Here is a 16,610-nt window from a genome sequence, read left to right on the forward strand (position 1 = left end):
TCCTTGGGTTTCCTTCTTCTCTTATACCTTAGCCCTATAACTCTTTACTGTCTTGAAAGGTCTCTAATGCCTTAAAATAGATTTAAAAAAAAAAAATCTTGTCCAGCTTTTCTAGTTTGTTCTCAATGGGAGGATTGGTTTGTTATTTAGTTGATCATTATTGGAACTTGAGCACTTTCATGTAAAACTTCTAATCTTAGTGTTCTAGATTCTTCAACTATTTGATTCCACAGTAATAAGTAGTTTTGAAATATCTAAAGGAGTTATATTTTTAAAAAATTAACATGCTTTTTCTTTTGCTTCTAAGAGCAAAAGACCTTTTCTTTAGACCCCATGAGGCATTGATCTACCTATGAAAGTAGGTAAACTACAAAAGGAATATAAAGAAAAAGAAGGGTAATATTTGAATTCTGACATTCAAAATAGGACAATGCAGCAAAACAACACCTTTATCACCTTTATCAGATTGCTGTTGAATGGCTTAAAAAAAAAAAAAGAGGGCAAATAGAAGGTGGCTAGAGACACTAGTAAAAGGTAGTGCAAAGTAAAACAATGTTGGGAAAAATAAAAACAGTGGGAAGCTAAGAGAGTGAAAGGCCAGAATATGTCCCAATTTTCCTTTTTCTGATTCCTCTTTTTCTGGGAGGAGAAAAAAAGTGAGTCAAGTATGTGAGGGTAACTCTAGGGCAGGAAAGAAGAGACTTTTGTCTCCCAATTATCTCTCTAAGATTCTGAAAAGAGATCATTTTTTTGGCCTCCACAACTAACTTGTGGCCACACCACTTGGCTGCAAATCAGAGGGTTAGACACACAGAGATTTGAGGTTTAGCTTTCCTAGCCACCCTCTGTTACAGAATGTGGACCTGCCATAGGGTGCCTTGCGTGTGGTGGCCAGTAGCACAGACTAGGGTGTAGACTGCGGAGCTGGCCAGGTAGATGGGACACACAGCAAAAACTCCAGAGCTTGCAGCCAATTTGAACTAAAGTGAGATTAAATCAGTCAGAGAGCCTGAGCCTGGCCAAGCCAAGAGCAGCCAGATCAGGAGTTAACCACACACTTTATTTACAGTGCCAGCAGAAGAGGGACACAAAAATGTACAAAGGCATTTTGACTCTTCCTTATCACTGTGAGGTCCCATGAACCACATGCACCATACAAGGAAGAGATATCTGAGAAACTGAGCACTTCTACATAAGAGTGAATAACTACTGTCTGAGTTACCTTATTGAATAAAACCTTACACTGGGTAAGGTAACCTTACACTGCTCCAGCAGGTAGGAGCTAGAGAGAAAAACTACAGTACTTATACACAAAATTAAAATTAAATATTTTCTGGACATCCAAATTATATTATGACTCCTTATTATTATCTTTTACTTTATTGAGGTATAATTGACATACAACATTATATTAGTTTTTGGTGTACGACATAACAGTTTATATATCTAGTGTGAGTTAAATCATGTATCTCTGACATACATGTAAATTCAAGCAAACGAACTTGAATTCTACCTGTCTGAAGAGATTAGGGAAGTCATCTGCACTGTTGACTTTTCTGATTCCTTTCCCTCCACCTCCTTCTGAGGCCTTGATCATTACTGGATATCCAACTTCCTCTGCTGCCTTAAAGAAGAAAGAGAAAAATGAAAGTAAAAGTAGTATTAATAGGGAAGGAGAAAACTGGCACCTTCTCCCTTTAAGAATGCTATAATTGGGGGCACCTGGGTGACCAACTCCTGATTTCAGCTCAGGTTATGATCTTGAGCCCCATGTTGGGCTCTGTGCTCAGCATGGAGTCTGCTTAGCATTCTCTCTTTCCCTTTCCCTCTGTACCTCCTCCTGCTCACGTTCTCTCTTTCTCTCTCTCTAAATAAAAATAAAATCTTAAAAAAAAAAATGCTGTCATTGGTAGGTCCAAAAGTAGTAAAATAGAAAGGTCCTGAAGACATAGGCAGGGAAAAAAATAGTGACATAGGTGAGAAAAAAAAAAAGTAGTGACAGTGTCTGTAGCATTAGGTTGAACCAAAAGAAAGTGCCTTTTTTTGTAGGTAAAAAAAATTAAAAATAAAATTTTTTATATGGCATTTTCATATTGTTCAAGCTAAGGCAATCCTGTATACGTCAAAAACAAAACTACATGTTTATGGGGCACCTGGGTGGCTCAGTAGTTAAGCAACCAACTCTTGATTTTGGCTCAGGTCATGATCTCAGGGTCACGGGATCAAGCCCCCATCTCAGGCTCCACGCTGAGCATGGAGTCTGCTTGTTCCTCTCCCTTTGCTCCTCCCCCACTTGCACTCTGTTTCTCTCTCTCTCTCAAATAAATAAATAAATAAAATATTTTTTAAAACCTATATGTTGGGCACCTGGGTGGCTCAGTTGGTTGAGCAGCTGCCTTCAGCTCAGGTCATGATGCCAGGGACCTGGGACTGAGCCCTACATCAGCTGAGCAGGGAGCCCTGCTTCTCCCTCTCCCTCTGCCTGCCGCTCTGCCTACTTGTTCTCTCTCTCTCTGTCAAATAAATAAATAAAATCTTAAGAGGAAAAAATAAAATAAAATAAAATAAGACCTATATGTTTATATATGATTACATATTCATTCATATACCCACATATCAGGGTGTTAAAAAAAAATACACCAGTGGTGATTTATAGAAGGAAGATGGGTAGATATACTTCCACTTTTTATTGTATTTATTTCTCTATTATTGGATTTTCTTATAGTATGTAGGTATTCATGTATTACCTCTAATTTTTATTTTTAAAAAAGGTGTAAGTAATTCACTTAATAAAATGCTGATGGTCCCAGCAGCTTCTGACAACATATAAGATTCAACAAATCAGAACTCTCATGTATCCAGAAATTATTTCTCACTCAACTTTTTATAAAAGATAAAAATAACAAGACACTAAAATATTTAAAAAATTAGTCAGGAAACTAATTTTCAACACAGACTCCCGTGGTTTTTGCATTTACGGCATTTGATAACGAGCAGGTAACAATGCTAAATCTTTCTGAAAATTATTATATATTTGTTAAGGAGGGAGCTAGTTAAATCAAGATATGTTCATCTATTAGAATACTACGCAATTATTAAAAGGGATGAGATGGCTTTTACATGTAACAATACAGAAGATGCCCAGACTGTACTGTTATGGCAAAAAGTAAAGTGGGGAAAAGTTAACCAAAATTTAGAACAATGAAGTCATTCCTTTGTCAAAACATTCCAGTGGTTTACGGTTTCCATTATAACGATATCTAAACATGTGCCAACGGAAAGAAGAGTATTTCAAATGTTGAATTAGTCAATTAAGCACAGTCCCATCGCTTCTAAAATTCTCTTACCTCTATTCACTTCTATGCTTATAAACAGAGTTAGCCTGATGAAACAGTGTTATCAAAGAAAGAGTTGTCACTGAGTGGTAAGTACCAAAAACTCAGCCACAAATGTGGAAAAGACTTAAAATAAGATAGTCCACATGATGTCAGTAAGAAGGCAGGCCTTTTAAAAAGATATGAAGTTCTAGGCACAGGTCATCCATTTAGAATTTTTTTTTTTAAAGATTTCATTTATTTATTTGAGAGAAAGAATGAGACAGAGAATGAGAGAGAAAGAGAGAGCACAAGCAAGGGGAGAGGCAGAGGGAGAGGAAGACGCAGGCTCGATCCCAGGACTGTGGGATCATAACCTGAGCCGAAGGCAGAGGCCCAACCGACTGAGCCACCCAGGTGCCCCTTTTTAGAATATTTTAGGAGAATTTTAATGTCACCAGGAAAATACATATACATAATAAAAAATAGGAAAAGAAACTGGGATTACTAAGTTATATATATCTATATATAGAGATATATACAGTAAGACCCTAATTTTATACTTAGCATAATAATTATAAATATGGGAATCTATTAATAAAGATGATCACTATATGATAATAATATATACTATGAATCAAAAAAGCTGAAAGAAGATGTATGACTGTGTTATGAATATATCTCTATCTCTGGATGGTGGGTTTATGGGTGGTTTTATCATCATCTCTTTTCTGGCCTTCTAAATTTTCTACCAAAAATTTTTACGTTTAAAATTATGACCAGGGAAAAAAGGAACTTCAATTGATAAGCAAAATAGCTAGTTCCTTACAAAGGGCTTCTACTCTTTTGCAAATTATAGCAAATAGAGTATAGCATTTGCCATTCAATTAGAAATATTAATTATTCTTATTAAGGAGACTACAAGGGGGCTTAACTGCGTTCCTCTTGAATTTATAACATACAAAGTCAAACACGAATACTGTGTTTTTCTAAAACAGCCTCTTTCATCATCTACTTGGAAGCTTAACTGACACTTCCAACTATTTAAAAAGTGAAAGGGGAACAAACTGGAGAGAACTATAAAGGAAAGAAAAGGCAATGTTGGAGAAAGGATCTCCTTTTGCTTGGGTTCCTGTTTCTACAAGGATGGACAATAATTAGACACTTTCAGCCTCTCTTGGCTTCCTCCCTTACCCCTCCCCAAGGGAAAAAGAGTGAATTGTGTGGTTGGTCAGTCTACAAGGAGGAACTGAGCATGCATAGCTCAGCCTCTTCCCCTTTGGGATCCACCCACTGCACAGAACATACGCTCTTTGTCAGCTCTCAGTGATACAAGAAGCTGAATGGTGAAAGCTCTGTCTCTGCCGCGGAAGTCAGTAGTTACTCCGCACCGCCAGTACCCAGTGCGTAAGCATACTGAACTCAGACGTTTAGATTACAAATCTGATAGCTGCTACACACTGAAGCCATCTTCGCCAACATCTCTATTTGTAATAAAGCTGCCGTTTCTCTGTCTGCCTGGTTTCTTGGTTCTGAATTCAAACGGGAAAATGTGTGTTGTTTGCTGCTCGGTCTACCCCCACCACCATATACACACACTAACAGGTGGTAGAGAGCAGAATTGATACTCCCCTAAAGCTCTGATTTAGCCACCTAAGAAATGTTATGCCCAAGTGAGCAACTGCTTCAAAACAAATTTAAATTATTTTTGATAAATCTAGGTCACTTCCTTACTCTATAAACTGTATCTTCTGTTCTTACAATCCCAATGCCAACATGGGTGTATATCATGAACCAGGCTTCAAGTTACTTTGTTTGTGACTCTAATTGATCAGTTGAAAGACATCACTCCCTAGAGTTTGTACCTACCTTCAGCCCATCGTCCACATCCTTCACATAACCTTTTTCATATAATTCCTGGGGAACATTTAAGATACGTTTTGAAAAATCATTTTCATGCCAGTCCACACGAAGACCTGTAATAGATAACAGTGACTTAAAAGCTGCTATAAAAGCTTCTGTTCTTGTCAATTTTCTGCTATTCCTTCTTTAAAATGCTCTCATAGTTATCCAAAATTGAGGGTAGATGTGAGAAAGAAGGATGCCATAAAAGCCTCATTAGTCCGTGGGGTTAGCGGGACCTGGTAACTCTGGTTCTGACCCAGAAAGAAGCCAGAAGAGCTAATAGGGAGCAAACTTATAAAAATGCAAGGACATAAAAGACAACCAAAAAAAAAAAAAAAAAAAAAAAGCCCATGTCAGACTTTTCACAGCAACTCAGCAGGCAAAATACCTTCGATTTGTATGTTCAGGCCTGCTCCGGGGCCAGAGGTCTGGGAAATAATTCAATCTTTATGAGCCCTTGGAAATGGGAATGGCGGTTTTATTGGCCTCAGCAGAGTCATGATTCCATGCTCCCTGAATGTCCCTGTACTCAGCCACAAGGGGAATGCTATAGCCTCTCCATTCAAACAAGAACAAATTCAACCTTTTATTTTAAACTGTTTGACCCAGCAGGTCTGGAGAGGATATTGCAATTCCCCTGGAGAGCCAGAGTAACAAGAGTTCAAATCTGTTCAGCCTCAAGACAATGGTCGTTCCCATTTGAAAGAGGTTTTAGAGTCTGTCTGCTCCCTGTACTGGAGTACTAAAACCGGCAAGTTCATATTGTTATCAGCTACAATGATTCACACGGCACTCTTTAAGAGATTAGTCACATATAAATCATTTAAGAAAAATTTTATTCTTCTGAATGCCTGGAAGAAAGGTTGACTATTGACCTCATCTTCTGCATCAAGGGCAAAGGAGAGGTTGAATGGTATTAAACAGGCAAAGCAAATCATCAATAGACAGTGGGCTGACATTAAGAAAACACTGGCAGGCAAACATTTGAATAAGTGGGTTTTAGGTTTTTCTTAGTGATCCAGGTCACCTGCCAGGCAGGTTCAAAGGCGTAATTCTGCCTAAGTCCATCTCTGACGAAGATTCTAGCCTACCCAGAGCAGATCCCAATCTACAGAACCATATGAGTTTTCCTAGAGTTTCTCCCAATTCAAATTAAGCCCCTAAATCACTTAAATCACAGTGTAGCATCTGTGCATCTGGTACAAAATTTATATTCCTAAGACATGATAAAATCACAGGTGTGTTAATTAGGCTAGGAAATATAAGATACCATAAATCGACCTCGATTCTATTTCGTATCATATATGTCATTACATTTTTTTCTTTTCCTAAATTTAAATTCGATTAGCCAACATACAGTACATCATTAGTTTCAGATGTAGTGTTCAATAATTCATCAGTTGCATATAACACCCAGGGCTCATCACATCACGTGCCCCCCTTAATGCCCATCACCCAATACATTTTTAAAAAACTTAAGAATTAGGCCACAGTACCAAATAGCCTACTGAGCTTTTCTGCACTTCAAACTACAAACAAGAAATACTTTCTTACCACTGCCACTCCAGGGAAGAGTTGGGATACCTGCAGTCTGAGCCACTATGGAAGATGCAATCTTATCCCCCAAAGCCCACATGGCCTGGCTTGGAGGACCTAAAAACAAGAAAAGAACCCCGACTGTAACATTTTGGCCTCATTTCTGTCACACAGATTTTGTCTTCTATTATAATTATTTTTGTATTTGTCTTGTCTCCCCTACATAACATATCGTGGAGATCATGAACTTGATTAAAGGGATTACTGTGTTATGACTCAACCTGATATAGTGAGCTCTTAGCACACAGTGAGAGTTCAGTATACATAACGAATCAAATTCCTAACGAATCTACTGATTTTATCATCATTCATGATCCAACTTGACCAGATTATCAAAGTCTTTTTTTTTTTTTTTTAACCAACCCTAAAATAAGGACTAAAAAGTTTGGGGTTCAAGTCTGAAATATGCCCTTCTTGGTCTTAGGGGAACCCAAAAGGAAGATTTATCTTTAATAGGGTTTACAAAACATAATCACCATTGTGGAAGGTCTCTTGAGCCATATACTCTTGATTTCACTCTTTGCTATAGGAGAACAAAAAGTCAGAAGAAGCAGCTCTCACAAGAATGGAGCCTATATACTTAAATGTGAAGGTGCTGATTCATATTTAAGGGCACAGTGCTAGGGTATCCTAATACTCAATTATCTCTGCTATATAAAAAGAGGTCCTTTCTCCACATATTTTCTTAAAATTAATGGCAAAGTTTTAAAAGGCCAGTGTTTTGGAAATCAGAGCCTTCTCCGTATCTCATGGAAAAGACCTGGGGACAGAACAGACAATCAAGATGAAGAAAGATAAGTAGGATGTAAGAAATAAAGAAGAGAAAAAAAAGAAAAAGAAATGAAGAGGGTTACTCTGAGAGTTGCTAACTGACAAAAAATAAGAGCACAGTGCATGTCAAACAGAAGAAAAGCAGAATACAGAATGGAATACGGGCAAAACTGACAGAGAGAACCAGAAAGACAGGAAGAGTATGTCAGAAAGGCTTACCCATGAAGGCGATGCCATTTTTCAAAAGAAGTTCTGGGAGCTTGGGATTCTCAGAAGCATGACCCCAGCCAGCCCACACTGCCTATAAGGGAAGATCATATGATTTGTTCTTAAAATTCATACTAAAAAAATACCCATGATAGACTGCATTACTCTCTACCAAGACTGGCCCTACTCCATGAGGTATAATAGCTCCACAGGAGCCCAACGCTTACTTCAGCTTCTATGCTTGATTCTTGGCGAACTTTTTACAGCACAAGAATAAGCAGTCCATGGCAAAACCTCTGAAGAGGTCAAAACCAAGCTGAAGTTGATATTAAGACCCAGCTAGCCTTGTTGCTCTTTAGGAAACTCAATTCATAGCCTTTCCACAAGACTCTACAGAGCCCTTTCTAGAAATACTGGTTTTCTTTCACAGATTCAATTACTTTGGCCGCCCAACTCCACATTTTTATCTAGTGGTTATACTGCCACATAAATCTCTATTTTTTTTCTCTCTGGGCTTAAGGATGTTTATCCTAAATTTCCTAACACAATATAACAGGGAAGAAATAATCTGCTTCTCCACCACCATATTCTGAGCTTAGAATATTCCACTGGAAACATAGGGTTTTACTTACTTGACATAGTTTGAAGGTAAAATGGGTAACTATATAAATAATCTCTGAAAGACGCTTACAAACCTCCTGTTTGTATTATGTTTATTTTTGACTCATTCATTTTCCCCATCTTTCTTTTCCCAATCTGTTATATCCCACATAAAAAAAGCTTTTATCAAACTTTCAATGAAGATGATTTATATAAAAATTTGAAGTTCTTCTCTGGATAGCCCCTTGCATCTAACAGTCCAATGGCTAAATCTGGTTTGAAAGGACACACTGGCATCTCTTACTTGTACTGGAATCCTTTTAGCAATATCAAGAATTAATTCCACGTTTGCATAGTTGTTGTTGTTTGGTCCTCCTGGCACTGGCACATAGTGATCTGCCATCTTAATGTATTCTGAAAACGCAAGCAAATTAATAGAGAACACATGCTTTATTTTCAGAAATATAACAGCAGAGCAAAACTTTGTAAAGGGCAGATACCATCACAGGTAACAAAAGGACAAACTGCATTGAAGGGTAAGTCCCAGGACCAGGACCATTCAGTTAGAGGCTCTGACTTTATTAAGTCAGGACACTAATATGTGCTAATCTCATATTTAGGAAGCTCTTATATTAAAACAACAGTTCTCAAACATTTCATTACGCAACCTTTTAGAAGGGTCTTTAAGATCTCTATATTAAGGATGACGTGTCACTTAGAGACCCCTCTACAATTACTCTATTCTGACAAAAAGTTTTAGTTCTGATGCCCTTTAACTTGCCGTGTGCTCTGAGAAAGCCCTTTTTCTGATGCAGAGCCGGTACAAACTGGGAAAAGAGGGTAGAGCCTGAAGGGTTTGTAGACTGGCTGAACAGGAAAGGTTAGTTACAGGCATCTACCAAGTGCTTGAAAAGAGTTTTATCTGGAATGTTGGAGATAGTAGGTATTTGAAAGACACTTTTAAAAGATAACTTCTTTCCCTCCCTACATTTTTTCTGTTCAGTATTCCCCGATGTCTCTCCCTTCCTGTTCTGGCAGCAACTGCCGCAGAGCAGCAATAATGTGCAGTGACGATACTAAGCAGTTTACATATATTATGTAATACTCAAAAATCCTACAAGTGATAGGTGTTACGGGCACCTAGTTGACAGGAAATTGCTTAGGAGCAGTCAAATAACTTGCTCAAGGTCCATCTCTACCATATCTATTACTGTTTCTTCTAGATAGTTCTTAACTTTTAAAGGTTTCATGTCCTTCTAAAAAAATTCCAAAGTAAGATACAAAGGCCTAAAGTTTGTTCAAAAGAAAAACAGGTTTATTGTTCTCCTTGAGAATAAAAGGGAGAGCATGTGAACTATAAAAAAACAATTCGGTAACATATCAGGATGTAATAATACTATTTTTTAACAGCTGAAATCACTCATTGTCCCACCACTCAAAGATAATCGGTTCATGCTTTGATGTACTAGAAACCATAAATTGTTAACCAATCTAACCATATATTGTGGGTATCTTCCCATATATGACATAGAGATATATTTAATATGTATTTAATATTTTAGATATATTTAATATATACTTGATATTTCAATGGCTGTCTACTACTCCATAATGTCACAATAGTCCATAATTCATTTAACCACTAACTTATTGTTGGACATATGAGTCATTAATAATTTGGAAAATATTAAAATAATGCAATGATGAATATCCTTGTACTACTGTCCAGTTATACCCACAGGATACATTCCTAGAAGTAAAACTACTACGTCAAAAAATAACCACAATTTTCAAAGATTGAACCACATTAGACTCTCATTAGCAACATGGGTGACAAATTGTACTCTAATCTATATTAGATATTATCACTCATTTATTTATTTTTAAAGATTTTATTTATTTATTTGAGAGGGCACGGGGGGAGCATGAGCAGGGGGAGGGGCAGAGGGAGAAGCAGACTCCCCACTGAACAGGAAGCCAGCAAGGCTAGATCCCAGGCTCCTGGGAGGCTGGATCCCAGGCTCCTGGGATCATGACCTGAGCCCAAGTTAGACGGTTAATGGACTGAGCCACCCAAGTGCCCCTTATCACTCTTTTAAACTTTACCAGTCTTATAAACTAAAAAATCCCAATTGACTACTGTTTTGGTTTACATTTCTTTGATTACCATTAGTATCAAATTTCTTTTCATATGTTTATTGTTCCTTTTTCACTCTTTTATTAACTACCTAATTCATGTCCTTGGTTCATTATCTACTGTAGGGTGTCATTTTCTCTCTTACAGGTAGACAGTCTTTGCTGCAAAATGTTTTTCCAGATTAGCATGTCTTTAACTTTTTTTCATTTGCTAAACAAAAATTTGTATGTAGTCAAATCCATCTAACTTTTCTATTGTGGTTTAGTCTTTTCTGAAGTTCTATAGCCCTGGGTACAGAAAAAAAAAGTGATATTAATTGCTGACCTACTTCACACATGCACACGCACGCATATGCACACACACGCACATGCACACACACATAGTGTGCAAAGGTACTGCAGTCACCAACCAACAACAGTTCAGAGTTCTACACCAACTGTTTTCTATCATCACTATTGCAAACACTAAAGGGAAGCCCTGGTAAGTAGAAGAAGAAAGCGTATCTTAGTCACACAGCTTGGATTTTCCATCGTTTCCTGGTTCCCACAGTTGCTGTAATTACCACCAGAGATGCTATTCTAGAGAATATTCACAAATGACCAAAACCCCTCAGAAGAGAACCCTTGGTTCTTTACCACAGATTACACTAATCACCCACCTCTCCAACTTTCCCAATAATGGGCATAACATAAAAATATGCAACTGGGTTGATTATTACCACCCTCACTTAACCTGTTAAGAATGCCTGCTCCCTTCCAGGTCTCAGAGCATGAAGTCCTCCTCCCATGTGAATAACCAACTCTTCCATCTAAGGCTCCTTATTCATAATCTTCTAAATTGCAAAAGTAATTTATGTTTTACACTGGATTCCTATGATAACTGCACATCGGTACAAGTTTACTAAAACTCATAGAACCGTAAACTTTTTATGGCACATAAATTATATTCCGTAAAGGTACTAAAATAATTAACACAATAGAAAGGTTAGAAAAAAGGAAAAACCATCCAAAATACTAATTCCCTAATTCGATACCACTAGTATAACCCTAAGAGTTCCATTTTTCAAATAACTTTTAAAGAAATTGTAAAATTGTATAAACTCTGTAAAAAAAGTTGGAAAAAGGAGAAACAGAAATAAAAATACCCCAAAATACCACCCCGAAAGACAACTAGTAGTGCTGTTGGTATATGCCATTACACCTTTGTTTTTCTGACTATATGCAATGTATTTTTCCCTATTATTATCTCACCCTATAGCTGACCTCCTTCTTTGCAACAGTAATGGACAGACACATTGTCTGTTCCCACGATCCCAGTTTCCAGGTCTTCATACCTTAGGGAATCCCCCTCTCCTTGTGTGTGGACAAGATCTATGACTTGCTTCTAGCCAAGAGAATATGGCAAGGAGAGGGAGCTGTCACTTCTATGATAACGTTACATAAGAAAGTAACTGATCTTACTAGAAGACTTTCCCTTGCTGGCTTTGAGGAAGCAGGCAGTCATTTTGGGATGACAAGGAGTCAAGAGTAGTTTTTTTGCCAATAACCAGCTAAACATTCAGGCCCTCAGTCTGACAGCCCATAGAAAACTGAAAGCTGCCAACAACCACCTGAGTTTGAAAGTAGATCCATCCCAAGCCAAGCCTCAGATGAGACTGCAGACCCAGCTGACAACTGATTGCAGTCTTGTGATAACGTGAAGCAGAAGACCCAGCGAAGCCATGCTCTGACCTACAGAACCTGCGGGCTAATGACTTGTTGCTTTAAGCTGCCAAGTTTATGATAATATTGTTACACAAAAATAGATAAATAATGTAGCAATTTATTAGACTGCATTTCAGACCAATAAATGTTATGCCACAAAATATTTTTTAATGTCTGCATGGTACTTTGCAGAATTGGTGTTGCACAACTTATGTAACTAATCACTCATGTTGGACACTTAGGTTACTCCCAGTTTCTCATTACTTTTTTTTTAAGATTTTATTTATTTGTCAGAGAAAGAGAGAGAGTGCAAACAAGCTGGGGGAACAGCAGGCAGAGGGAGAAGCAGGCTCCCTGCTGAGCAAGGAGCCTGATGCGGGACTTGATCCCAGGACCCTAGGATCATGACCTGAGCTGAAGGCAGCCGCTTAACCGACAGAGCCAGCCGGCATCTCAGTTTTTCATTATTTTAAATAACACTACAATGAATATGTATCCTTGTATGAATACATCTGCCCCATTACTGATTTTTTTGTTCCTCGGAATAAATACAGGGAATATGCTTATTTTTGTCCACTTGTGCTCTAGACCAAGTTCCCTTCCACCTCCTCCAGGTCCCTGTGCGCTTCCACCCCTTTCCCTCTTCGGCTCCTTCCTCTCAAACTATAAACATCCCCAAGTCTCTTTCACTCTAAAAAATAAAAATCCTCCCTGACCCTGAATTTCTCTTTTATTACTACCTTTTCTTCTTCCCTTCTCATTCAAAATTCTTAAAAAAAAAAAAAAAAAAGTCTACATTGGCTATCTCCATGTCACCTCCCATTCATTCCTTAACATCCTATATTAGTGTGCACACTCATACTGTTCCACTGAAACTATTCTGCAAATGCTACCAGTGATTTCTTAATTATTCCTACTTCATTGGATTGCTGACTCATCTGACCCTTCCTTATGGAAATTCTTTTTTTCTCTCTTCTGTTTCTTCTCTCTCTCCAGTCATCTCTTCTCAGCACTGTTTATGGGCTGATTTTCCTGAATCTATCCCTAAAATTTTACTCTTCTATAAAATTTCATCCTTAGGTTCCTCTTCTCTTCATTTTCTATCTGTTCTTTCAGGGCAGGTAGCATTAACTACTATATGTTTGCTGATAATGTAGATTCTTAGCCTCCAGCTCTTATTACTTCTAAGTTCTGGAAAGATATATCCAACTTTTTACAGGATTTATAGGATCTGCTTATACCAGAACTACTCCAAATCTAATTTGTCTACACCCCCTCCAAACTTTCCTTTTCTGGCTAAACATTATTATTTTGCCTTTCTTGATGATACTGGAATCTGCCTAGTATCCAAATTAGAAACCTAACAGTAATCATCAACTCTTCCCTCTATCACCAAATCTTGCCAATTTTACCTCCCAAGCCTCTAAACCATCCCTTTCTTCTCTCTTCTCAGCCTCATCATGTTCTGTAGGACTGCCTTCCATAAATGGATCTTTCAAGATGCTATCTGAATTGTCCATCTAACTGCTTTTGTTTCAAGAAAAGAAAAAGTACCTCTAAGAGATACACACTGAAATATTTATGCATGAAATAATATATCTAGGATTTGCTTCAGAAATTGTGTGTGAGAGCGGGGAGGAGGTGAAAGTATAGATGAAACAAGATTGGCCATGAGTTGATAAGTGCTGATGCTGGATGACAGGTAATTGGGAAGGGATTCATTATACTCTTCTACTTTTGAATTGTTAAAAACAACAACTAATCCATTTAAAATGCTAATCCTTTAATCTCCAACACACAGACCACACACACATCCCTAAAAAAAGGCTATGCTCCTGAGGATGAAAATCAACACCCTCCTTGAGAAATATTAAATCACATCTTGCACTTTAACAAGCACACCTGTAGTTTCCAGCAAACCATTGCATCATGCCTTCATACACTTGCATAGACTGTTCTTTGTGCCTGAAACACCCTGCCTGGAATGTCCTGTTGATTGCTTCACTAACTCTCGCTCATTCTTGGCTAGGCATTAACTTCTTTCCGAGAGCGTTCTCTTAACCCTGCTACCAAGAGCAGGGGTTAGAGGTAAGATGCTCAACTCTGTGTTCTCACAGTACCCTGTGCATATTTCTGTTATAGCACCTACCTCACTCTACTGAAATTATTTGTTTCCTACAGCAAGATCACATTTTATTCAACTATGGGTCTCTGTGTTCACCGAGTAAATGAATAAAGGAATTAGTAGGAGTACCAGGTAGAAACAGATGGGGAAAAAGAAATCATGCAAGGTAGTTTTATGTTTATTATAGACAATTTCATCTTTGTAACTATCCAGTGAATTAGACATTATGATCCTCCTTTTACAGATACAAAAATTGTGGCTCAGAGATGTTAAAGGGTCAAACTAAATGATTTCACATAACATATGCTTTCCAATAAAATGGTACCTTATCTGTTTCTAAATAAGATAATATAATTATTCCTACTCCTTAGGAATAGTCTTAACATCATTGTCTCAATCGAGAGAGAACATACACAGACCAAAACAGGTTTAAAAAGATAGCTCTTTAAAGAGCTAATGTTATCTGTGGGTACACTACCTTGGAGATTATACTTTAGTGATAAAAAGTACAGAGAGAAAAGACTAGCCGTATCATCTCAGCTATACTAAAATAGTCTTTATCTACAACTCTCCGATGGAGGACCATTTGAGGAGAGAGAATATGCAGAAGAGCTTGCAGAATAAAACCCAGTTGGGACCCTCAGGAGGAGGGTAAAAAAGAATCTTAACCCTAAGATTCTCTAAAATTCAATGTAGCTTAGCCTGTAAGGGAAATAGCCATTTTCTTCCAAATCTTTCCACTTACACATGCTAAAGTATGTAGCTTAGCAAATACTTGACACTGGAAGGGCAGATATCTGGAAACCCCAATCAACACTGGTTAAATTTCTACTTAGTTTTACTTGGAACACAGGAAACTGTGTTGAGGTTAAGTATAGTATAATCATTTGTATATGCCTATTATTGACATTTTTTTAAAGAGAAATCCTTGGGTTTGGCAATCCCCCTAAGTTAAAATTCTCCTACTTAAGACTTTGCTATTTCAATGGTTTATGCTCAAGGGTGATGATGCTTGCTTTTTTTTTTTTTTTTTTAAAGATTTTATATGGGCACCTGGGTGGCTCACTCATTAGGCATCTCTCTTTGGCTCAGGTCATGATCCTGGGGTCCTGGGATTGGACCCCATGTTGGGCTCCCCCTTCGGTGGGAAGCATGCTTCTCCCTCTCCCACTCCCCCGCTTGTGTTCCCTCTCTCGCTGTCTCTCTCTGTCAAATAAATAAATAAAGATTTTAAAGAATGAGAGAGAGAGCACGAGAATGGGGTGAGGAGCAGAGGGAGAAGCAGACTCCCTGTTGAGCAGGGAGCCCGATGTGGGATTCGGTCCCAGGACGAATGACCTGGTGACCTGAGCCAAAGGCAGTCGCTTAACTGACTGAGCCACCCAGGCGCCCAAGGGTGATGCTTTCTTAATGCTAATCACTCACCTGCATTGGCTTTCAGGTCTTCGGGTGTTACCATAACAACAAATCGGATTGCACGTTCATTTCGAAACATCTCATAAGACCATCGACGGATAGACCGCATGCATTTCACTGCTGCAATGCCATTGTTGGCAATAAGAACCTGGCAGAGTGGTGGGATGGGAATTGGAGAGAAAAGTAGAAAAGGCAGGCAATGACAAAGGAAAAGAAATGAGACCATTTCTGTAGATCTTTCTCTGGAAAGCCAGATTTTCAATTAGGAATTTATGCTGCTAGTCTAGGCAGTTAGGGACCAGCTCCCACATGATCAAGGGATACTTTAAAATGTTAGCTAAGCAAATACTTTAATATGTGCCAGCTAAAACTTACTGGTTCTAACTTTCATTTCTTGAAGGGGAAAATCACAATGTTTCAAATCTTGTGAGTTTGTGAATTATTCTACCATACATGTTACTAGGGTAACAGAAGACAAACTTCAGAAGGACGATATATTACTAAGGAATGGGGGACGACTAAACAGTGTAATGTCACACACTATTCTCTGTTGTATTAAACAAGGCACAGAGTCCCGAACACGTGTAAAAACGCTGGCACCAACCACTCTCTCTCCAAAATGCTGAACCCTAAATACCTTAGAATTGTAGAGACTGCTTTACAAAGAATGGTCACAAGAAAAAGAGTAGAAGAACCAACGATCCTGAGATGTCTCTGTAAACAAACCTCTCCTGACCTGTCTTGCAATCATGGCCCCAGGATAACAGAGGGTAGGAGATACACAGTCTGTCTTTATTGGAAGGTTAGCGGAAGGACACCACTGGAGCAATACTCCT

At 38.2% G+C, this 16,610-nt stretch overlaps 1 protein-coding gene across 14 annotated transcripts in view; it reads right to left on the reverse strand.

Annotated features, from left to right (window-relative positions):
- The window catches only part of ACACA (acetyl-CoA carboxylase alpha), a 280,386-nt gene that overhangs the window by 193,127 nt on the left and 70,649 nt on the right, over positions 1-16,610 (reverse strand). For 10 of the 14 annotated variants that reach the window (XM_057317769.1, XM_026517535.4, XM_048223482.2 and 7 more), the window contains 6 exons: positions 15,784-15,922; positions 8,698-8,807; positions 7,806-7,887; positions 6,774-6,872; positions 5,184-5,290; positions 1,514-1,624 (listed from right to left, as the gene is read on the reverse strand). In XM_057317769.1, coding sequence (XP_057173752.1) covers positions 1,514-1,624; positions 5,184-5,290; positions 6,774-6,872; positions 7,806-7,887; positions 8,698-8,807; positions 15,784-15,922 — 648 coding nt within the window. Of the gene's footprint in view, positions 1-1,513; positions 1,625-5,179; positions 5,291-6,773; positions 6,873-7,805; positions 7,888-8,697; positions 8,808-15,783; positions 15,923-16,610 lie in introns of all 14 variants that reach the window. The other 4 variants (XM_057317768.1, XM_057317770.1, XM_057317771.1 and 1 more) reach the window with 2 other exon arrangements.

The sequence above is a fragment of the Ursus arctos genome, unplaced genomic scaffold (assembly GCF_023065955.2).
Source record: "Ursus arctos isolate Adak ecotype North America unplaced genomic scaffold, UrsArc2.0 scaffold_24, whole genome shotgun sequence".
Classification (NCBI taxonomy): Eukaryota; Metazoa; Chordata; class Mammalia; order Carnivora; family Ursidae; genus Ursus; species Ursus arctos.